Source organism: Cyprinodon tularosa, unplaced genomic scaffold (genome assembly GCF_016077235.1).
Source record: "Cyprinodon tularosa strain WSP-4 unplaced genomic scaffold, ASM1607723v1 ctg477, whole genome shotgun sequence".
Taxonomy (NCBI): domain Eukaryota; kingdom Metazoa; phylum Chordata; class Actinopteri; order Cyprinodontiformes; family Cyprinodontidae; genus Cyprinodon; species Cyprinodon tularosa.
The window spans coordinates 113,593-139,334 of record NW_024039204.1 but is presented as its reverse complement, the minus strand read 5'-3'; the positions used below and the strand labels follow the sequence as shown (position 1 = coordinate 139,334).

The 25,742-nt window shown below is 36.5% G+C and overlaps 1 protein-coding gene across 1 annotated transcript in view; it reads left to right on the top strand.

Annotated features, from left to right (window-relative positions):
* LOC119794366 (glucosidase 2 subunit beta-like) overlaps positions 1 to 25,742 on the top strand; it is a 165,061-nt gene that overhangs the window by 31,516 nt on the left and 107,803 nt on the right. The window contains exons 7-8 of the mRNA XM_038301890.1: positions 4,713 to 4,779; positions 14,264 to 14,342. Of these exons, the coding sequence (XP_038157818.1) occupies positions 4,713 to 4,779; positions 14,264 to 14,342 (146 nt within the window). The remainder of the gene's footprint in view (positions 1 to 4,712; positions 4,780 to 14,263; positions 14,343 to 25,742) is intronic.

Genomic DNA, 25,742 nt, shown 5'->3' with positions numbered 1-25,742 from the left:
TTTATATGTTGATATATTGACGCGGTATCGATCTATTTTACTAACAAAATCTCACAAGAATTTGCAAAATATCACGAGAGTTTGTAACAGAATGATGAAATTTCACGAGATTTTGAAAGTAAAATAGATCGATACCGTGTTTTAAAAAAATCAATTTGATATCAGCATACTGTATGAAAACAGATTTGAGTATATTATTTTTCAAAGTGTCAGAAATGGATAACCAAACTTCTATTTTCAATGACTACTTATTTTTGTCCAGCTTTAACATCGGTATCGATATCGGTTATCGGCTACATGAGTTTTAAAATATCGGCATATTGGATATCGGCCAAAATCCCAATATCGTACATCCCTATTCACAACAATAAAAAGATAATACACTAAATGTTTTTGGTTAGAAGTATTATACAGTTTAAAATAAAATAGAATAGAATAAAAAAATCCTTTATTGTCCCAAAATAGGAAAATTGTGGTTTTACAGCAGCAAAATCATTAAAATAACAAAAAAAGTGTATAAAAATAAGAGAAAAAGTGAGAGAGATGTCCTGTCACCCGGAAATTAAATAACTAATATACAGCTGTTGAAATTTTAACAGTAGAAGATATGGGAAAGTTGCGCAACATCAGAGATGTGCAAGATGACAGCAGCATGTTATTTAAGTGACTAAGACAGAAACTGTGCAAAATCAGCTTAAATGTAACAACTTATTGAGATTGTTGAGAGCAGTGATGGTTATACAGTCTTACAGCTGCTGGGGGGAAGGATCTGTGATAACGCTCCCAACAGTTTATCAGTTATGAGTATACATTTAAAAACAATAGGCAATAGCCTGACTTTATCTTTATGTATTTAATTCACTGGGAGTTTAGTTTCCCCCACATGCTATAAACGCATCACTCGCTCCCCCTCCAAAGTAGAAAGCGTTCTGGCATGCACTACGACGAGCATGTGCGTTTACTTATGACAACAAGACAGCGAGAGCTATGGCAACAGTCTAAGACTAAGCTAAAATAGATAATAAGTCTGAACAGGACCCAGACGAGCTGGTTCCGAAGATAAAACAGCACTGGATCAATACTATGGCAGTGGTTTGGAATTGACGAACAAAATACGGTATTTGGCAAAGCATGCCGAAAAACCATTGCCACAAAAGTTAGAAGTACCACAAATTTATTCCACCACCTAAGAATTCATCCAGTGGAAAATTAAGACTAATTTAAAAGAGCATAAAAGAGCCTCTTTATATTAAATGTTTATTGTGTTTCAGATTTTTCCCTAGTGTTCCTTTCGGCCGCTGGGATGTTCTGTTTTTAAGGTCCAGTGTTGACCACGAAAGAGCTCTAATGTTGCAATATTGTACTTTGTGAAAACCCTCTATCTATATACCAATGCAACTTTAGGCACTATGTGGCTAAAAACATTAGTTTTTCAAGGTTAATTGATCATCCCTCCATTTTCCGTCACACTTTATCCCAGCTGAGGTTGCGAGGGGTGCTGGTGCCTATCTCTAGCTCTCTACGTTGCAGAGGCGGGGTCCACCCTGGACAGGTCACCAGTCCTTCGCAGGATTGTTTGATCATATCGTGATATATATCGTATATATAGTGTATTGTGATATAGCCCAAAGATATTGTGATATTAAGTTTCTTCATATCACCCAGCCCTAGTCCAGAGTAGGAATTAGATGAGATGTGCCAATGAAAATGTTTGTGTGGCATTCAGATATATTTAGATGATCCATTAGAATATTCAGGTTTTAGGCTAATGAAGAACAAAAAAGATAAAAACCTAAACTTTAAAGTCTTTTAGAACCAACCACAGTCCTACTTCCTTTAATTCACACTGATCATTTAACACAACAGAAAAACTACATACATGTTGGTTAAACACAGTGCAGATCAGGGAGATTAGTTTTTAGAGGCTGTTTTATTTTTACATTTAGATATTTTGTGTTGTTTTCTCTTATTTATATGCTCACCGGAACCAAACTGTTACAGTTCTAATTTGTATTTAACGAAAGGGATCATTTTTTAATCTTCTAAATACCACTAAGTTTACATTTCCAACTTTGAAAGGTTAATTTATTTTGAAAAATAGAAAATAGTTTTCTACTCTCACTGCTGAGCTACTGGAAGGCATATTGTAGAAGTACATCTTCTGAATGCCAGATGTGTCATATTCTGCCGAGGCTCAGTGTACTGGAACCATAACACATGGGTTTGAAATAAATAGTTAGTTTTTTTTTTTTATTAATTGATAGTTTATATGCATTTCATCTTTCCCCTGCCCTATGCAAAACAATCTTTGTCTTCTTTTTCTTACTGAATCAATTATGTTTTTTTTTTTTGTTTAATCCCAAAATTATATTTAAAAGTCCTTCTATGGAGAGAAAAAAACAAAAACAAAATAAGATGTTGCTTCAGTAACTGCATATGGTGCATAAATGGGGAGTTGTAGGCACAAGAAAAGGGATAAGGACAAATTGCACAGTCGTGGTGAGCAGTCATCTGCCACGACCTTTTCAGGGTTTAAGAAGAATCTTCTCACTAAGAAAATTATTAGAGCACATTCTGAGGTACTTCATTTGATATAAAAAGGATAATGCATTGATGGAAGGAGCAGCTCTTTTAGAAGTATCAGAAGAAAAAAGGAGAGGCTTCATCGGTCCAATCCATAGGATCAGAGCAAGAAGAAGTGCAGTCAGTTATTCAGTGTGGTAAACAATTCAAATCTCTTACAAATGGAGAATTTTTGTAATTCTCTTCTTTTAAAAAGGAACATTTGCAGATATTTTTCGTCAGACTGTGGCACACCCATACATTATCTTTGATTATATATACAGTTTGGGCTTTGAAAGAAGATTTTTTATTATTATTATTACTCTTTATTTTTGCTGGGAATAGACAAAAGATATGTTTTAGATTGACAAAATAGAAAACACTCAACCCAAGAAGTTAGGAACACTCCTGCACCTTTCCTTTAATGTGTAAAACCCTTTTTAATTATATAAAAAAAAAAGACTTATGAAATTTACGAAATTCTTTGTGATAAGAGTAAAAACACTGATTTCTGATTTCTGGTGTAAAAAAGTTTTGACCCCAGGCGTTTTTTGGGAGCAGTAGTTTTAAATGTGGAACGTAACAAAATAATACCAGACCAGATGTAACTTTAATTATTAATATATTTACCAGAAAATGTTGTTGAGTTAAAGGTACAGGAGAGAATTTTCCTTTTTTTTTTTTAAGAACCAGCCCTTCCACTTAAAAAAAAAGAAGCACATGCACAAGCCCAGTTCTCCTCATTTTAGTAGCATTGATGTGAAATGGATTTCTCCAAATAAAATGTCAACCTTTCGCTGTCAGGTAGAAACTTTGCAACCGAAGAATCAGTGGGAAGCCCGACCTCTGCTTTCATTGTACGCCATCACATAAAAAACTCTTCCAACGTAGACACTTTTTATCTTACGGCCCTCGGCCATTTTCAAAGAACAGCGGTGAGAAAGGTGAGCTGAAAGTGTGCATGCGCAGAAACAATTCACCTGTGATTGACAATTAGGAGAACCACTTATTTTGATGATCCCCTCGGAAAAAGAACGCCCTCCCCTATACCTTTATTGGCCTTCCTTTTGGAAACACTGGAAAACCTGAGCTTGAAAAGATATGTGCTCAGTTGGAGAAATGCATAACAAGCTTTAAAAGTGAAACAGTGAGGAGTAACTAAAAATAGGTTATAATTCTATATAATGTCTGGCTGCAGTTTTGGACCAACTTATTGTTTTTTTTTGTTTATATAACGCACTAGAATAGTCTAGCCCCTTGTAACAAACAAACTGACAAGTAAGGAAGAGTTTCAGTTTAAGAGATGCTTCACAGGTGAGGGAATTTTAAGGTGCGTCATCACTTCCTGTTTTGCTCTCATATAAGAAGGACTTCCATAGCAGTTTTGTAACAGCAGGGTCCTAAAATGTTCTTGTATCTCTTTTATGTTTCTAGTTTTGCACATGCTATACATAAGCTTTTCACACTGTACACGGCGAGGAAAAGAAATGCTAATTTTACAATTAACATTTCTGTAATTAGTATGGAAAGATAATTGCAGCGGATGTGCAATTAGCATTATGTAAAGTGATTTTCCCCAGACGTAGGGGCCAATCAGTTTGCCCCTTTTACCTTCTCTGTTCTGTAAATGATTCTGGAGATGCTCAGCTCCAAACACCAGAGAACTTCCTGCTCTCCCTTCCTCTCCAGTGAGTGCGATTCACAAAGCTGAATCGGTCGGGGTCACATGCTCTTGCAGATAGGAGGTTTCAGGAAGTTTCTTTATGCTTCTCCTTTTCATTTGCCTGTGAATATGAACGGAGAGAGGAGGGAAATCACTGTCATAGCAGCCGTTGCAGCACAAAGCCTCCTGATTGCATTTTGGACTCAGACACGCTTTTTTTTTTCCTACAGGGAAAGCAAATGTTCCTGCACAGCATGACTGACTCATTGCCTGATTTTCCTCTCTCTACTGTCGCTGCTCATACTTTTTAAATCCAGCTTTAGTTCTCATTATTTTCCTTCTATCTTGATGCTTGTAAGCTTATAGTGGGATTGATGAATACAGTTATCAGCGACTGGTTATTAGAAATAAAGAAAAGTTGCTTCTTCAATGACACGGTCAGCTTCCTGTTGTTTAAAAGTTATGACATGTATTTCTTTTTTTTCAGGTTTTAGACATCAGAACAGCACTATATCGCACCTTTTTCAACTACTGGACAGCAACAAAGATGGCAGGTGAGTAAAACGCTGAGTCCAAAAGGTTTTTGGTTGTGTTGATTTAAAACAGGAAATGGTATAAAGACAATTTATCTTTATAGGTCATTATGATAAAAGCAACTTCCATTTTTTTAAGCTATTTTATCAAAGCTTTTAGTTTATGTATTTGATTTCACAGATTTTTAACATGGCTAAAAAAAAGTAAAATTTATTTGAAAACATTATTTTTTGGGGAAAATTTTTGTCAAATTACATTTTTTTTAACCAGTTTTTCTGAACCTGAGTTCAGTTTTACAAGCTATGGTGAGAACTTTATCTTACTTATGAAGTCGGTTGCAACAATACTATTTTTTATCATTTAAGATATTCAGAAGCCCCTTGAAAGCACTTTTTAAAGATCAATTTTCATGCTTTTATCATAATGCATATCAATCTATATTTTACCACATACAATGTTTAGGTTTACTTAAATTTGATTACTTACAAGTAATGTGTACCTCGTTAGATGTACATAAAACATCAACAAAAAAAATCTGTGTACAGCAGTAATGGTTATGGAATATGGTAGTAAACAATAAAAGGATTATTACCACATGTGTATTTATCTGGAATATTGCAACTGTATCAACACTTTGAATTAACCTTATGGAAAATGTGATTAATCACTTAATTCTTCCAAAAGCTGGAGCCTAAAAAAAGCAAGTTAATTTATAATAAATGCAATCAGTAAATCCGGACAGTCAATGTGTAATTTCTTTTGTTACATTGGCTGATTTTGGATTTGCTATTTATTCCATTAAGCATTTAAATCCTAAAAAAACTTCTGTAGAAATCTGCTGCATAATGTATAAAGTTACATAGCCCTGGAAAATGTTTTCATCATCATCATCATCATCATCATCATCATCATCATCATCATCATCATCATCATCATCATCATCATCATCATCATCATCATCATCATCATCATACTTTTTACACATAAGGGATCTACTATTCAGTCTACCAGGAGGCCACAGGTGTTATTCCTCCACTGATACTGTTTCTTTCCTAGTCAATGAAAAAAGCCATTTTGTCTTTTTTATTTTTATTTATTTTATTAATTTTTTTTACTGTAAAGTGTAAGAAAAAAGAAAACATTAAAGAAGTTTTTTAGAGCATGTTTCACTTCCTGCTCTATTCATTTTAGTAAGGGGCTTGAATGTGTTGGGCTATGAAAAGGTTTGGAAGGTTGGCTGTTTTCAGTGTTTCTTTATGTTTCAGTTGTATGTTTTCACTATCTATTGATCTAATATCCTTAGCCTTCTTACTGAAGTTTACCTTGGACACCTGTGACAATGCAGAAAACCTTGCAGGAATCCTAAAGAAGCTGTCCAGCATTTAAAGGTGTATTTCCTTTCTTGCAAGTGTTGAAAAGTAGTTTTTGAAATATCAGGATACAATATACTTTTGTAAATCGAAAGTGATTAAAGTCTGGTAAAGTAAAAGAAAACCATTGGTGAAGAAAGCCTTCAAATACTGATAACTAAATACAGATTTTTTTTTCCTTTACTGTTTATCTAAGGTTGGCACTCTATTTCTCTTTTTTTCACTCTAAAATATGTTACAATTCTTATTATTTGATGTACATTGTTTTTAAATACTTTTTTCTTTAGATCAGCAACTACCAACTTCTTTAAGAAACATTTTGAGTTGACAGCTTTATATAGTAATATTCTCACCTTTTCTCATTTTAAACCACGTTTTGTTAAAACAATAGCCATAGGCTCTCTGTAAGTACTTCAGGTTTCTCCTGCATTTCCAACTAAAACCTACATGTTTAACATGTAAAGTACTTTTTAATGCCTGTGTTTTTAAACATTGGCAGTTAGAGATTACAGCTTGTTGGTTTTAGCTGCTTATTTCTTGGCCTCTACTTTGTCTGGGCTTTTGTTGACAGATCATAGCAACATAGACATTGATAGCGATCACAGTGGGACTTAACCTCGCAAGGCTTCCAACCAAAGAATGGGGACTGTTTTGGAGCTGTAAGTTGTCACAAAGTGGCTCAACGATTGTGACAAAAAAGTTGGAAATGGACATGACTTATTAATGTTTATTTGGAAAAAAGACAATAAAATGAACAGTTTTAACTATAAACTGAGAAGAGCCAAACCTGTGCAAATACAGAATTAACCAATCTAAACCAAGCCATACCAAACCAACAAACAAGCAAAACCCAGGAGGACAACAGAGGTGAGAGATAACCCCAAAATCCCCCACGTGCAACCTAACAATTTCTTTATAGTATAGTATAATTGATGACTACTGTGATCTAAATGATTGAGACACCCTAACAGCCGCTCAGCCAATCACCCAACACACCCATTCACAAAGAAAGTGCCAACAAAGGACACGGCACCCAAAATCCTGCAAAACAAAAGAACTTAGAAGTTGACCCTTTAACTGGACTTGACCAGTTACCTTCTTTAGCAACCCTGGTACCTGTGAAGCAACCAAAATATAAGACTCCAAGACTTGATGGCAACAGTCGACCAACAGGTCAACAGTTCAACTTAAGGAAAGTAACGACACAAACTGCTAGCATCAACTATTATCCAAACCAACACCAAAAACTGTTTACACCAGAACCCGAATGATCCCACATCAAGCAGTCCAGAACAACAAGAAATTCAAATATCACAAAGTCATTAAGACATTCAAGTTACCAATAAAATATGGAGCCACACCCACAAAGATATCACCATCAGCATGGTCCAACATGTCACTGCTTTCAGTCATTAACACATGACTTTTCCAAAGCACGGTCCTGAAGATACAAATATTTCATTTAACTTTCATTTTTTTCATGATCTCCTTTTGTTGCTCAAAGCCTAGATATTTCATGCAGCATCACAGGAATTAAGGTTTTCTGTAAAACTGGAATCAAAATGGAAAAACAAGCTTCTAGATCATCCTTAAGAGGACCCAGTTCAAGTAACTTTAGTTTAAAAGACGCTTTCAATGGTTCTTTCAAATGCTTATCTATCACTCTCTGGTTGGACTTTTCTAAGATCTCCTTTGATTGCAAAGCAATAACTGTGTCTGGATCAGCATTTTCTTTTTATTTATCATCCTAAAGCTAAACTTATTTACTTAAATAGTAGCATCTATGAAGCCTCTCCTCTAACTTTAATTCCCGCTAACAAATCTCCACCTTCGTCCTCATGCAGCACATGCAGTAGGTCTTTATGTACTGAAGCCTGATCGGCTGGAGATCCACTTGGCAAACTAGCTACTCCCCTGGGATCCAAGGATGTATTTCAAAGCATGCTTTAGCCTAATTTGGCTGTGAAGATACCATACCCCTTGCAGCAATCGTAAAGAGGAAGGCCGCTAAGCCTGCAAGGGGGGAATCCACTGTTTTCTAATTACAGCTTGCATTAAAAGAAAACTCACACCCAACAAACGATAAAGCTCAAGTCACAGACCTATAATCACCCCTAAAGCACCACAAGTCCTCTGGGGGAAAACAAAATACTGTAGCTAATCTAAAAGTAGAAGACTCACCAAATCAATTTGATGACCAAATGTTTGATCCGCAACAGCACATCCAGATCACAGTCAGCCAACTCATTCAAGTAAAGCGTGAACTGCAACAGCTGTTTAAATCTGTCCCTTGCTGATCATAATCAGCAAGGGACAGAATGGAGAAAAAAAATGCAACATAGATCAACAAATTCAAGTGAAACACACCACCCCAAAAAATGACTACAAGTTCAAATTATAGATATAAAAACCAAACAAAGCAACAGTTAAAAAAGAGAGAAAAAAAGCCTGCTAATGTCCAAATATCTCTAATTGTCACAAATTAAGTTAACAAAACTACACCAAGACCAATCCAACCAAGCTGAATGGAAACAAAGCAAGGAAAAAAAAATCCTCCTTTATGCAACACATTAACTTTGCATCTCTTAGAGGTCCAAATGTTCTAAACTGTCTATTGACTCCAATTGACACACCTGCAGCAGCTCAGTCGGTCAGCTCACAGGGTGGTAATAAAGCTGTTTTGCATTTTAGATGACAGATAATAGGTTTTATATATGTCTATATGTAACTTAAGTTTTTTTCTAGACTAGCTTTAACTCACTATGGCACCATATATAGACGGAGCTACTATTGTAACCCACAGAGATACTCAAATCAGGTTTTTATGGGTGAGATCACAATAATAATAATAACAAACACCAATACTGATGCAAAAAAACATAAGGAATGTGCCAAACATACTGTAGTTTTAGACACAAATGCATGATTTAAACAGGAGCACAGTAGTTTGTGAAAATAATGCCTAGGAAATGTAGATGGCACTTTATGACATTCATGTGTACAGTTTAAAAAAAAGGCAGTTTTGGGATGATTTGTATTTTAAGGAAAGTCATTAAGCTGAGACATCTGCACATGTTTTACATTTATAGGAAGCCACTGTCGATATATATGAACCAGGAGACTATTCTGAGCTAGCAATCGTTATGCTCTACATGTTGAGATGTTGATCTAAATAAGGCAGGAGGTGAAGGGATTGTATTTTTATTCAGTAAATTACCGTTTAGGTCCTGTATCTCTCTCCAAAGTGTCAACCTTTATTTAGCTGCTTCTCTGATAAATGCAGTGTCACAATTTATTCCTAATGCTTGCAGTTGCCTGGCAATTTGCTTCCTTGATTAGCATGCATGCTGCATTTCCTTTTATGTTGTACAAAAAAGTTATTTGTCTGACTTTGTCCCTGATGACACTTAACTAAACGTTCCCCAATTCTTAATCTGCTTCATTGGAATTGCTAATTATGTTTAATGCAGATTCACAGATAATTATTCTCTCATTTATACTGTGAACTAATCTCATTTTCATGTCCATTTAGTCACCAATAATTGCTTCATGACAAAGACTGCAATCATTTATTTTCATAAAGGTTTGAACACATTTTAAATCATATAAAGGAATTGCTGCAAAACATCTTTATTATAACAGATAATGAGTTTGGATATAAATGAATACAGTGTAAATATTTCATTCAGATCTTCCACAGGTTGGTTTAAATGGCCTGTCTCTAAACTTCCTAAGAAGAGCATACATGATTTAGTGACACTTCGAATTGGATTTTCGGAAAACATGAATAGAGGGTATCTTTACAGCCCTCAATCAGAATCCTTTCCTGAGACTCTACCAGAATTGCAGGAATAACCCCCATGTTCATAGGAGTATTCAAAGAAAAAATGATTTAGAAAAATGATTTATATCATATTATGCTTAACCAAAATATGGTTTATTGATTCTATTAACTTTTTTTACATTACAACAGGCAAACTCTTCTCATTAGATGCAGATATTGCTGACTACCTAAATTGACTAAACTTCTTTAGAAGGTTTGAGACACTCGAACCCTAGTCCTCCACCTAACCCTAACCCTATCCACCCCAGGAGAGGAGACACTCAACCTCACATAGTTGAAGTGTGGAACATTCTCGAGAAAGTCCCCAGGCCCCGATAACATACCTGAGTGGGTGTACAAGAAGTGTGCAGATCAGCTGGCTGGTGTCCTCACAGACATTTTTAACACCTCGCTGGACGGATCCATAGGGCCAGCATGCTTTAAGTCTGCAACCATCATTCCGGTCCCATATAAGCCCCAGGTCACCTCACTTAATGACTACCGGCCTGTTGTATTACCTCCTATCATAATGGAGTACTTTGAAAGTCTCCAGTCTCCCCCAACATTCTACCTGTTCCAGTTTGCCTATCGACAGAACCGCTCCACTGAGGACGCCATCTCCTCTGCTCTCCACCTGAGCCTGGCAGACCTGGAGGAGACGAACACCCACGTGCGGATGCTGTTCCTGGATTTCAGTTCAGCTTTAACACCATCATCCCACAGCATCTGATGGGCAAACTGGAACATCTGGGCTTCAATACACCCCTGTGCAGTTGGCTGTTGGACTTCCATACAACCACACCTTAGTCAGTCTGAGTCGGACAGAACACCTCTGATGTCATCACTCTAAGCACAGGCTCCCCTCAGGGCTGCGTCCTGAGCCCGCTGCTGACACATGACTGCGTCAGGTCCCCAGGATCACCAATCACATCGTGAAGTTTGCAGACGACACCACGGTGGTGGGACTCATCAGAGACGACAACGACTTGGACTACAGAGAGGAGCTGGAGCAGCTGGTGGACTGGTGCAGAGATAATAGCCTGATCCTGAACGTGGAGAAGACGAAGGAGATACTTGTGGACTTCACAAAGAACTGGCCTAACCACGCTCCACTGCTCATTAACAGCTCAGCTGTAGAGGTAGTTAGCAGCACCAAATTCGTGGGGGTGCACATCGAAGACAACCTTACCTGGAATGTAAACACCACCTTACTGGTCAAAATGGCAAAAAAGAACATGTTATTCCTGCAGAGGATGAGGAGAGCCCGCCTGCCCCCACCCATCCTCCACACATTCTACAGAAGCACCATAGAGAGCGTTCTGACCAGCTGTCTTACTGTGTGGTGTGGAGGCTGCAGCGCCTCAGACTGAAAAAAAGTGAGGAAAATGGTGAGAACAGCAGAGATGATCTACTGTTCTCTCATCCCCACCATGGACCTTTCTCCCTGCTGCCCTCTGAGAACAGGCTTTGCAGCATTCAATGCAGGACCAGCAGATTCCGAAACTACTTCTTCCCCACCGCCGTCAGACAGCTGAACTGTTAAGAAAACTCAAAATCATGTCACAGACTCTCATCACTCTGACACCACCACCAAAACACTGCATAATTCCACCATATATGTCTAATATGTTTTTTTTGCATCATGTTTTTTCCTCCATACTCTTTATATTTGATCACTGCTGCACTTTAAGAAATGGAAATGTCATGAAAGTTGTACAAAAAGAAATTTCATTTTTATACACTTTGCGTATACAAAATGACAATAAAAGTTGTTTAAGTCTAGGTTTCTGTTGCTGACCAGGTTTTTACATGTTTTCAATGTTATTTTGATGGAAAAGGATATATATTTTCTTATAAACTCCAAAGTTTTTGTTTCGTTTGAAGCCCTACTTTACATCAACCTAGTGTTAAAGTGCCTTCATAGATTCAACTTTGGGGCCTGAATGGGCCAAATCAAATTCTCCTTACACAACGTACACCAAAGTATGGAGAAATAAAATTCAGAAAGAAAGGTGCCTTCCAATAGAGGGATGACCATGACCATTATCTGAACTACAGAAAAAGCTTGCAGTGTGCAGACAAGTAAGCAGCTTGTAACAGGAAAAAGCCCCCCCAAAAAATCTACCAAAATCTCCAAGCTCCAACAGACTTTTTCTTTTTTTTAGTAAGGCTCCTTGTGATATGCTCACAAAATATAAAATGTTGCCAATTATGTCCAATGAGCATTAAGTGTATTTATCATGAATATGCCAGTATATACTTCAACAAAGTATTTTAATTTAAATTCCAAGATTTGTTGATTTATTACACAAAAATATGTTCTGAGGTTATTATTTTTTTTAAGTATATGGGCAGCTTTCGATTTCGAGGTCAATATGTCACTTAATTCTGAAGAACTTAATATGTCCGTTTCCTCATTAATCTCAAGTTCTGTTATCATCCTGGCGTTGAATGTAATGTGATGGCCAAGATGTGAATTAAGTATTGCAAAACAGAACGTGTCAAATAAAACTCTGCAAAAAGTGACAATGTTTAAAAATGAATAAAATAAAGTTAATTTAAAAAGCTGATACCATATTTTCCAGACAATAGGTAAAACAGTAATTAATTTTTAACACTGCATTTCAATATAAACGCATCTACTCTCTAACATACGTTAAGTTTTTTAATGATTGTAATCAAAAATGGACCACAGACTGATGCAGCCATTGCCGTGCTTAGCCATAGGGTGTTACATGAATATCCTTGTCGAAACGGTTTAATCATTTTTGTAGTTTAAAATGTTTATGAAATAGTGTAGAAGTTGTTTCAAAATGTAAAAAAAAAAAAACATAATTGGGCTTTCTGCAATGGCAGAATTTTTCAACATTTTCCAAGCAAAAGTTAAACCAGAATTTTCTGAAATAGTTACAGTAGGATACTGTGAATTCATAACTTCTACATGGAAGCTTACTTTTACAAAAATCCATAATATTCATTTTAACACCTTTACACTTTTGGCTGTGTTCACATGGATTTTGGGGAATCTTAAAGAGGTATGACATATTTTTTAAAATATATTTTCCAGATCTATATAAGCATGGAGAAACTGAATAAAGAATGATATTGTAAATTTAAACTTTCAATAATCTAAATATTAGATCCCTCCCACTGCATATCCATCAGTTTGTCCCTCTATCAATCTACCATTGAATGAACTTCCAATCTCTCTTTCCTTCACAATTATACTTAAAACCTGCTGAGAACTCTCAAAGCTTTAGTCTAAAAATCTAAATGTGTAGGAATCCTACATTTTGCGATAGAGGGACTCCCTCAAACTTTGGTTATGAGGTAGATTCTGGCCTTTCTTCTGAGCATTTCGTCCCAAACCGTTCAGTGCAGCACACATAGCCAACATAACCCACTGTGCCAGCTGGCAGGCAGTTGGCAACCCATTTCAGGATTAACTGGTACTAGTATGCTGGCCTATAAATAGAGTCTACCAACTGCTTCAGGAAATGAACCATGATGGAGCCTCCCAAAGGCCCGCGAACAGGATGTGCTTTTTATCCTCTCCCCCTCTGCATGGATTTATCACTGCGTACATCTGTGAGTTCCATGATATTCATTACCGACTTTCTAGGGAGGCCTACAAAAGGATGCGCATTGCAAAACTCCTGCTCTTGTGCTTCAGTGGTCTATATATACGTGTGTATTAATGCCCTGCATGATTGGAGCCAAAGCCAATTTACTTCACAGCAGATTTTCAGAGCCGTTGTTCTGCAGCCTCTGTGCAGCTCTCACAATGGTGAAAGGCATTGTTTCTCTCAAGCACTTACCCTAAGCATTGATCTTCTGTAGGCTGAACAGACTATTTGCTTTGTATGTTTGCCTGCTCTTTCACTTTTGATGCACTCCCAGGATTGATTCTGGCAATGCAGTCATTATCTGTGCTCTGGGGGGGCAGTTTAGACACAACCTCTGGATGGAGCACACAAGCATGAAAAAAAATGGTTAATGACAAGAATTTGTGGTAAAAAATAAAGGAACTACTGTATAGAAACTATACAAAAGCTTTGTGTTTTGAAAGCAGGACAAAGGTTTGGGTTATGTTTCTTGCTTACATTCAACATTTCCTTTATTGGCTGTTGGTTGTTTTGTCAAACTTTAGGAAACAACTTTATTAGGTTTTAATGCAATTTGAAATGTCTGCTATGGTAATGCATTTTAAAAGTAAGCTGTTTGTCTCTGCACTGGATATGGTCTTGTAATGTAATTAACCATACTTCCAAATGGAATGCTTATATAACTCTTTTTTTTTAACCCGCTTAGTATATCGGTGGATGAAATCAAAGCTAAAGTGGTTCTTGTCCATGATGAGAAGCGGGTTCTCTCTGAGGATGAAGCACTGGTGAGTTATTTCTACAGTTCAGTAATAAAGTCTTCTTGAAGTTCTTTTAGGACATGTTTTGGTTAACCTTTTGGATAGGCTACTTAGGTTTCGACTGTTGTTTTTATTATTTTTTAGCAGTAAAACTGTGTTTTCTTTTGTTAAAAAATAAAATACAAATTATTTTACACGGCTGTGCATTTCACATTTCAGCCTTTTTCTCAGTGGTTATAAGGAAATTATTCTTTTCAATATCTGTTACCACGTAAAACAGGTGGGAAAAGGTTAAGCAGTAATAAGAATTAAATCCCACTGATTCTATATAATTGTATAGTCTATGCTATATGCACCTAAGGCTACAAAAAAACACTTCTTATTGATGATGGTGTTCTTAAAGCTAGAGCAGCCAATAAATATTTACTTAACCTTTTTTGATTAAATTGACAGCTAATCTCTATATAAATATTTACTTTGAAATTATGTGGGATGGATTGCAAGTTACAACATAAAAAAAAAAAATAGAAGCCCTTATTTTGTTCGTTTATTATTAAATCACATTAAACTTTTCATATCTCGAATCAGTTGTTATACAAAAAGTATTTTTATTTGCTAAATACTAAACATCGCGGATTTTATCAGTTACCTTTTTTGAAGGGAGAGGTTTTTCAGTAACCAATATCATAATGTCTTCTACCAGTTAGTAAAAGCCTTAATGTGTCATGGCTGCAAGCACCTAAACAATTGAATAACAATGTCTGAGTTAAATGGTGGCAAATCTTAAACGTGCATTTAAGGTATGCAGTTTATGTATTCATCCTCTTTAATAATCAGTCTTAAGCCAATATAAACAGCATTGAAATTTCTTGTCATTATGATTTCAGGAAAAAGACAGGTTCTATGTTTTAGTGTGATATATACGTTTTGACATGAGAACAATAACTGTAGAACAAAAGCAAAATTCCTTGTAATGCTGCTGAAGCTGTGAAGAGACTGTCAATATTAACAGTGAAATGAAATCAGTATCTTTCTTGGCTGAAATGCCGCTCAGTGAGGAAGAAGCCGGTACACACTCAAATACTTACAACTACCGTAACACATAAATAAATTAATTAATTTTAAAAGAAAGCACACCTGGAGAAAAATCCATGTGGGTACTTCAGTGTTAAAGAAATCTGCAGATTAGATAGAACACACTGAGTTGAACGTGAAGCCGAAACCGGTAAAAAATGAAGTGTTTCACCCTGATATCCAAAGATAAATTTGGTGAAAAAAGAGAAAATCTTTCAAGCTAAAGAAAACCATTCTAACATAATGGGGTGGGGGTGTTTTGAACCACATAAATTGCACAATAAAGATCCAACATTATGTATATAGAAATACTGAGGCAAGGAAATCTAAGTTTGGGTTCAAATGGGCCTTTCAAGTATGAAAAACACATATTGTATCAAAAGTTTTTATTTATTTATCCAGATTTTTTTGTAAAAAGAATGAATTACTAAAGGGCTCATGTTTTATAGCCGTCATCACAAAGCTCTGATCTAAGTCCTGTAGAGAATGGATGGACATGAAAAGGTGGATGTTGGTAAAGTGGCTTACAAACCTGACTCAGTTTCATTGTCTGGAGGAAATGGCTAAACACCAACTAAATGATATTAAAAAAAGCTTTTAAAAGTAGATCAAACTGAACAGCACTTAAATAGAATAAAAGAATAATAATTCTGGAAAAATTAGCTGAGATCTGTATTCAAATATCTGGTTTGACTTGCATGTGGATATGAAATAGTTTGTTTACAGGTAAGATATGGAAATACAGAGTAACATAATAGCTCCTTGGTACCAGCTGGCTAAAGGAGGAACTGATCAGGAGCCTTCTTTAAGCAAAATCTTGTAAACAAGAATGCTTTTGTAAAACCAAGGTTGTGTTTTTGTAGGATGTTGTTTTTTATTTATTTTATATAAAAACAAAACTGAAGTATCTTTCAGGGTGGATTCTCCAACCCCTCTAGTATCCAGCTGCCTTGATGGAGGATTACTGTATTGTAGATGTGGTTTTAGAAAATGTATCTTCTGTGGGTTTGTTTATCTTGTCTTTATTTTAGAGGCCCAAGGATGGTTTAAAGTGGGAGTGATTTAAAATTACAAGCTGAGTTTTTAAAAATGTTTTTTTCTCATTTGATTCTGGTTACCGTTTTTGGAGTTTTCTTTATTTGTACAAGTAGATTCTCTTTTTACTTTTTTCAACTCCCTCGAGCTGTTTTCGTATGAGAATGTGGATGTTTGGTTCACACATAATAAGACTTTTTGATCCTTCTTTCACAAGACGTACATATCAAGATAACCCTGTGAAAACAAAAATGGTTAAAAAGTGCTCGGACCCTAAATCTAAACACCACAGGTTCATACCTAACCCTAACCTAAACCCAATTCCTACCTTAGTCATAAACCTAACACCTAACCCTAAAGCGGCAATTGTAGCCATTGATAGCAGTCTGTCCCCACGATGTGCTGTGATTTTTGGAAAACCCACAATGTATGAAATACACCCACAAAACAAAGAAGCTTCTGAGCTCTGATTTGCATGAAAGATTGAAAGATGAGAACAAACTGTCTCCGTTACATTTTCCTGGTTAATGAGAAGACATTCTCAGTGAATTCAGCTGCATCTGAAGAGGATGAATTAGTGTAAAGATTCATGAATATGAAAATGTGTGCTTAACTGCAACCACGGCGAAGTGTAATCATGCTAAGCTAATTAAACGGGCAGCCGTTAAACAAGCAATTTACATTAAAACCGGCGAGGGGCTCTGTGTACTAGGACCTCCAATCAAAGTTGGGGTCTTAAGAAGTTATATCCTCAGAAGATGTTTATTTAAAAGGTTTTTTGACAATGTTTAGAGAATAAGGCCTGGTCATTTTTCTGCAACTGGTGGGGATGCAGTATTGCATCATGCGATTACAAAGGATAGGAGGAATGTTGGTTAATTTATGAGTATAGGTTTAAAATATAGCTATAACTAAATTAAATTCATTTTAGTTTATTAATATAGTGCCAATTCACAACGCATGTCATCTCAAGACACTTTAAAGAGCCAACTATAAACATCATACAGTCAAAGTTATTAAAAGTTTTCTATCTAAGGAAAACCAGCTGATTGCATCAACTCATTGACTCGAAGGCAATCCCTCACACTAAGCATGCTTGTAGTGACAGTGGAGAGGAAAAACTCCCCTTTAAAAGGAAGAAACCTCCAGCAGAACCAGGCTCAGTGTAAGCGGCCATCTGGGGTTCAAGGAGACAGAAGCAGACATACAGAAATACATCACTGCAGTGCTAAATAGCTTAAATTTCCCTTACTGATCAACTTCTTTCCTTTGACACAACTCCTCTAAAAATTTACATCGATATGATCCAGGCTTTCTTTTTTTTTCATTACAGCAATATTGAGTAAGCAGACATTACCGCCAGATTAACATTGTCTATAAACAGGCAGCAAGTAGCATGTATTCAGCTTGATGTAGTGTAATAATAAGAGTGAACTAAATGTCAGTGGCCTGTGAAAACAATAAACTTTAATAATCATAAACATCTCTTTAGTAAAAAGTCCAATTAAAATATTACCAGAAACAGTGATTACTACAACAAAATGATAAGAGCTTGAGCTGTTTTGTATAGTAGTACTAATGTTCATTTTAAGATGGTACCTGATCAATGAAAACATCCTAGAAATATACGAAATGTTTTAAGGTTTGTTTTTTCTCCAATCCAAATCTATCCGACAGTTTCACTGGTATTCTGTTAAAGGCAGGTTTAAGTTAAAAGACAAACATGTAGCTCTGATAGGGATCATAAAAACCCATAAAACCTGAGTTACATTATCTGTGCCAGCCTTTACACTGGCATGCATTGACATACCGTACTGGTACACTGGTAGGCAACTTGCAAGGTGTGGTGTTCAGGTGGGCATTAACATAGGGTCAACTGGTTATATGCTTCTGTACTGCCCCTGTATTTTCAAAGAATACCATACCAGCATCAGCATTAAGTATAAACCCCTGCAGCGCTTCTTCAGGCGTGTGCGCCATGTGTGGAGACCTGCTCAGCATCGCAACTACACCTTGGCTAAACAGCTCACAACAACAGGCAGGCAAGACTGTTACTGTAACATTGTTGAAATCTTAGACGGCAAAAGGTCTTCCTTCAAACCCTCCCAAACCTATTTAAATAACTGAAAAAATAATCCTTTGATGTGCACTTCTGGTGGAGTGAGGTTACTTTTTCAAATTCTGCATGAGCCGACTGGGTAAATGTCCAAGTGTCACCTGCCTTCCATTTTGAGCTTTTAGTCAATCACAGAAGAAGTAGCAACAGCTGTTATTATAATATTTGTTTTACAACTAGCGGAGTTAAATAATAATTCCATCTCTTACCAGATCTGGTTGGGATGAACACGCAGACATCTTCCCATCCATAGAGGCAAACATTTCGTCCTTTTGCTCGTTTTTCAAAAAAGAAATCGAGGGCATTCCAGCTAAAACATGGCAGTGCCTTTTAGTTGACGTCATGCAAGTCACTGCGTTTCATTGGTCCGAAACATTCCTGTATTCACGGCTAATGCATCCGTTGGCTTCTGGAAAGATGTATTTTTGGGAGTTTGTGAATTCATGAATGTCATGATAAATGACCTTGCTTGCAAGATAACAATGACTGTGCTGCTTTTAGATACTGCAGACAAGTAATTTGCGCAATAAAGGCAAAGAAGAACTAATAGTGACTCTACTTGTTTTTTCTTTTTTTCTTTGTGCCTTTGCAGAAAATAGTTATTAGTTTTCAGTTGTGCTGGATTGAACGTGATAAGCATTCCCTCTTTGCACTAACAAGCGGCGATCATATTCTTCTCTTTTCTGCTACATGATTCAATTTGGTTCATTTTCGATTTTCTTTTTTATTAGTTTTCCCACTGTTTTTCTCCTTTCACCTATAAGAAGCTTTGGCCTCCCCTGAAAATTCACTTTCCACTTCAGCGGCCCAGATAATTCAAGGAGGATTTTCGGGAGAACAATTTGATGATCAAAGGGAAGCTGGATCCTCAGCAGGGAAAAGGCGTATTTTGAAGTGGCTCTCTTTGTCTGTTTAACACTATTTTAAAGCCTTTCATTACTGTAGAAACCCCCGCTAACAACGGGTTACTTTAGTTTAAATAATAAGTGGAATAGGGAAAGAAGTTGAAGGAGAGACGTCATTTCATAAAAGAAACTTAACGTTTTTGCAGATTGAACTTTTGACTGCACTTTCTTCTACCAATAATAGTACAATACCTTCTCAGGACCATCGATGTGTGACTCAACTCGATCTGCAGCAACGTCTCCAAGAGCAGGAAATTGCTTTCTCTCAGCCTGTACCCGTTTTGTGCCTAGGTGTATTTCACTTATCCGTCTTCTAGCTGCTCGCCTACCTCTAGAGCCGTCTACTCATTCTACCACAAACACCGATTTTGAGAATATTGCATGTCTTTTCTTTTTTTATTGGAACACGAGAACGGAAGTAATCCTCAGATTAAAAAAAGGCAGCTGTGCTGTTCGTGCTTATTTGATGTTGATAAGACAAGAGAAAACTTGAGGGAATTATACTTTTGCTGGTGTGTAAGTGAGGGACAGGTTTTCTACAACAGCTTAAAGAGAGATTTCTTGCTTCCGAAATGTAAAATACTTTATTTTAGGGTCTCATATTTAAATGATAAAGGCTCACTTTTAGTTTTTTTTTAAGCTATAAATTAAAACTGGGTTTTCTAGTGTCATTTACAAGGCAATAATGCATAAAGCTACATTTTAAAGCACTCAAACATGACTTCTTTTATAAACTACATTACTTTATTGTATGGCCATTGTAGAGTGGACAGGTCTTTTGTTTTTCTTTGCGCAAAAATTAACCGAAATAGGTAATCTTTGCATTTTACCAACAGAATCCTAGCTTCGACCCAATCTGTGGAGCAAGCTAAAGATTAGGGTGATTGCAAAGAGGTCTTCTTATCTCAAAGACTCAACGCTCATTATCAAAGATAATTTATGAAGTACCACTGGCCTGATTGCTGTAATGAAAATGATAATTATTCATTAGGGCATAAATTGTTTTCAAAAGACCAATCAAAGAATGCTTAATCTTTTTTTCTCCAAAGTTAATTTGCATCTTGTATTGTTTTATTATTTTCTCAGTGATGTCTTCCTTTTTTATTTCAGAAACCGAATTCTTGCTCTTAGGATTTAAATCCTAAATCTATAAGAGGTAGGAATAGTTTCAGGCTTATCTGTGTAACAACGATTTAAAAAAGCATTTACCTGATTTATTAAGCAGAATCCATAACCCTGGTGGACTTTGTTTTATTAGCACCCAAATTGGCTTTGTCTGACAGACTGTAATGTAAACACGTGTTTTAGAACAGATGTTGCTCACTGCCACTTTCTCTCCTGTATTTCTTCCTAGCATAGGAAATGTGAAACCCTATTAATTACAATTGATTTTTTGCTTATAATTTTGTCTCGTTTCGGGGATTTTGTGCATTTCAATTTCATAGTTGACCGCATTTGGAAGGACTATATGCTGCATTTGTTACCAGAGGTGTTATGATGTACCCTTTCTTTAGGGGTTGTTTTGTTTGCAAAGCAGATAAAAGCTTCATAAGTTGAAGGGATGATGGTGGCTTTCCTTGCTGTAGCAGTTTTGATCTTTATCTAAAAGGAGTCTTGTACTAAAGGACATGTGATGGTGATTATGATTCAGTTCTTATGCTCTTTGGGGACATTTGGTCTGTGGTCTATATTCTAAGCTGTGCCAACTGTTGTTTAAGTACCTAAAAAATAAAAATAAAATATTAAAACGGGCATTTATTGTATCAGATATTGTTGTTCCAAAAAAAAAAAAAAAACTTCTTATTGTAACAAAGATTTGGATTTATTGTACTGACAGCCCATCTGTCCATTCATCCACACATTTGTTGTAGAATATGTAAACATTTTCTTAGATTAAGATGTATAGGAAGGAACCCTGTTTGAAAAAGAACCTGTGAAAATTCATAAAAAAGGATGCATTCTCTGAACCTTCTACAAATATTTATAAGCTAAATTGCAGATAACAAAAATAGGAAACATATTTTGTGCTTGATATCCGATATCAAAAGCCCTGCATAAGCTCTATCCCCACTCTTGACATTCCGCTGTCACGGTGACAGCTCGACAGCATCCCACAGAGTCCCAGAGCACCCGCCACACAAACAGACCCATCATGAGTTTACCTTTCCACCTTGGCAAGAATGCTCTCCTAATTCTCCTTTCAACATCAAACTCCCAAAAACCATGTTTCTCTTCCCGCTCCTCGTCACTGCTGACCAAGGTCAGGCTCTGCTGACCAGCTCCTTGCACCATCTGTCTGAGCTGTTTGACATTTGGCCTTGGGTTGAGCTGTAATTTCACCTCAGAGGGGGTCCTGACATGTATGCATTCTGTTTGCTGCAATTTATATCAAGAGATTTTATCACTACAGTGAATGGAAAGCTATGCCTTTTTTTAAATGTAAGGGTGGTGTAAGCAATACATACAATATGGAAAAAAAGTTACTGTAACATTTAATTTCCCTTTAGGGATTTATAAAGTCTTTTTAATTAATTAAATTGAATATTGAATGTTAATGCTGTGCAATAATTTTTTAATAACCATTTTCCGACTGTTTATCTGCTCTGTTTCTGGTTAACTGAACCTAAAAGAGAAGAGACCCTCTAAAAAGGCAAGTGTTCTTGTGCATGGTGGTTGTTGATGTCTCAACAGCCAACAGAGGGGGGCAGCAGCCTTCTAAGTCAAACATAAGCTACTGTAATGGGAAATGGAAAGTCACATTCACAGGTCATTTAATCTCTTTGTGTTGTCATGGGCTGGGCTTCTGTTGCTGCTTGTCTACCACACACACACTCACAAAAACACAAACATCGCTCTTGTTCGGGAAAATTCTCCTTCGCTTGCGAGATGTATTTATGAGACTATTATTTTTTTTGTTTTATACAGCGGGTTGGATGGCTGGTTTCATAAGCCTGCAGTGATTCTAAGATTAAATGTGGGCTCTCAGGAGATTCTTGGCCCTGTATATGATTACTGTTTAACAGTGTTTTTTTTTATATTGTTTGAATGGAGTGTATGTGTTTCAGTCTTTTTTTCCCCTCTTACAGTACCTTCAAAGTTTAATATCTGCCCATATACACAGAGCAGTGCAACCTGTTCACATTTTGAACGTTTTCATATTGATTTTGAACCTCAAACTCTCATGTACTTTCCTTTATTACTTATAGGCCACCTCAGAGTAGTACACAAATGTCACCTGAATAAAACAGCTTGGTTTACCAGCTTGAACAGCAATACTTAGCTCCACTATGCAAAAGTAAAAGCACAGAATTTAATCTAGTGCATTATAGGTAAAATGATCACCCAAAGCACTATCCACTCAATTCACATTCCCCCAGTCACACTCATAACTAGAGATAGGCCAATACATCGGCCAGTCCTTATGTTTGGCCGATATTGGATGTTTTTTTTCTTGTAATTGCATCGGCAGATACGTGCATTCATTAGCGGATTCAATAGAATAGAATAGAAAAGAAAAGAAAATCCCTTGATCGTCCCACAATGGGGAAATTGTGGTGTTTACAGCAGCAAAAAGATTATATTTGAAGTGGTCACATAATTTGCACCTTAGAAAGTGTTTAAAAATAACAATAACAATAGCAAAATCAAATCAAATGAAGTATTGTACTGTGCAGTGTTTTTACTATATAAATACTCTATTTATACTGTATTTGGAGAATTAAAAGAAACAATAACAACTGTGGACATTTTTACAGTAATGGATATATGAAAAATAGCCGCAACACCAGAGATGTGGAAAAAAACAACAGCAGCATGTTATTAACTGACTAAGACAGAAAATGTGCAAAAATCTGCATGAATGTAAGAAATTATTGAGGTTGTTGGTAACAATCGTCATTATTAAGTCTTAGAGCTACTAGGAGGAAGGATCTGTGATAAAGCTCCCCGGTGCACTAGGGTGCAGCAGTCTGTCACTGAAAGGGCGTTCTAGTTTAGCAACAGCTTAATGCATGGGTGAGATCATGTGATGCATGACATGGCAACACTTTCCATTGGCTATCCATCGTTAGATTTGTTAATAAATTTTTCTTCTTTAAATTTCAACTAAAAACTGTTAGAATACTAACTGTTATCATTGTGTAACATTTAGCATGTAAATGGAGGGGGGGGGGGGGAGCAATGTTGGCTTCAAAATATCAACCCAAAAGAATCAGCAGCACATGCAGCGATTTGTTAAACCTGTCACAAACATTCACACATTCAAGGGCGGATAGATATGTTGGGGTTAAGGGCAATGTTAATTACAATTTGAACATGTAAAAGAGAAATGTAGAATTGAACCCAAAACATTCTGATTGCAAGGCCGCTAAGTCTTTCCGCTAAGCCACAGTTGCCTGCCATTATGACATTCTATTCAGCCCTATTTACCTCTAAAAATGTTTTAAGTCCCCTAACAATTCAATTGACTCCATGTACATATGTGTAAGTAAATTTTATTATAAACCCATAAAAACACCTGGTTTAAGCCATTATTGTAATTCACACCAGAATATAATTATTTTGTCCATTTTAATTACAATTCAGCCAATGGTGGAAAAAAAAAAATCTAAAAAGGAATAAAATGAGCCAATAGCATTCTCACATTGAAATCATGACACGATTTATTTGCACAAATTCTTTTAAAAATGTACCAATTTCAGGTGGAAATCTAGCTACACACATATAAGACCAGATTTCTTAATTTTTTTTGCTGTTTTTGTTCTGTTCACTTGTTGTTTATTAAGTATTAATTATGGGTCTTTATCCCTCTTAAAACATATTATTTTAAAAGCCAATTTAGGAGTTATCTGATATTATAACTTTCATTTGAAATATTTTGTCCCTTTATTCAGATATAGAGGTTTAGAATTTCATATAAATGGAGAACAGGAGCAGATTCCTTCAAACATCGGGGTGTGTAAGTTAATTACTTAGTTGAAAGTGTTAGCACTTGTGAAAAACAACAGAGCTCAACACTTTCATATTCTAATACTTTACATACATTATTAGCAAAATACTATTAAATCAAAAACTTGATGAGGTTATTGGTAAATTATCAGGTTATTGGCTTTCTTCTTTGTTTTACCTGCTGCCCCCCTCTTTCATTGTTACACTAGCCATCTCCATGTCCTCCCTGACTATTTCCAGGAATCTTATCAGGGGTTTTCCTCTCTCTCACACCCAACAGCTTCATCGCCAATATCCTCCTTTCAGATTTTTCACTATCTCTTTTAAGAATATGTCGAAACCATCTCATCCTTCCCTCTGTAGCTTTATCTCCAAACCACCCATCCTTAGCTGTTCCTCTGATCTACTCATTTCTAATCCTGTCCGTCCTGGTCACTCCAAATAAAAATCTCAGCATCTTGAACTGCTACATCCAATTCTGCCCTCTGAGATTCAGAATAAACTGCTGTTTTCTTATGTTAAAACAGAGTTTCTTTTATTACATCCTTAATTTTGTAGTCCTAAATTTTGCCATAGCCCCTGCTAGCTACACAGCAATAAAGTTAAAGACTCTTTTCATATGAGACAATCACCCCAAACACATTTTTCCCAAGCTGAAGTATAGTGCTGGCAGTATGCTGCTGTGAAAACGCTTTCCTTCAGCACTAGCAGACAAGTCACTCAAAGTGGTGAGATAATGACTGTAGCTAAATACAGGACAATCCAGGAAGTAAACCTGTTATAGGCTGCAAAAAGACTGGTTCATCTTCCAGCAGGAGAACGCTTACCATACAGTCAGAGCCACAATATAATGATTTCTATCAAAGCCTGTTTGTCTGTTAGACTCAACATGTCAGTGTTTAGACAAACATTTCAACAAAGAATCTTTGGCAAGGCCTGAAAACTGCTTTTCTACAAAGGCTCACTGTGGTCTAGCTGAGTTGGAGCTTTTTTGCAAAGAAGAATGGGTGACGTGTAAGGCGGTTCTGTTAATTAAAGGTATAGTGGAGGTTTTTCTCTTTCTGGGTGGATCATCAAAATAAGTGTTCCTCCTCACTGTCAATCATTCTGGTGATATGTTTCTGTAAGGCCGTCCTATGTGATTGTGCCCATTTTCACGTTTCGGTGCTGAGTCTGACATAGTGGAAAAATTGCAAATCTTTTGGCAAGTAAGCTTGTATGAGCGCTGCAAACAGCAACTTTTAAACACAGCGTGCACCAGGATAAATAGGCTGGTGCACGCTCTCACACATGTTTAATAGTCTCTGGAGCGGGTACAGGGTTGTGCATATGCATTTTTTGTGGAGAGTG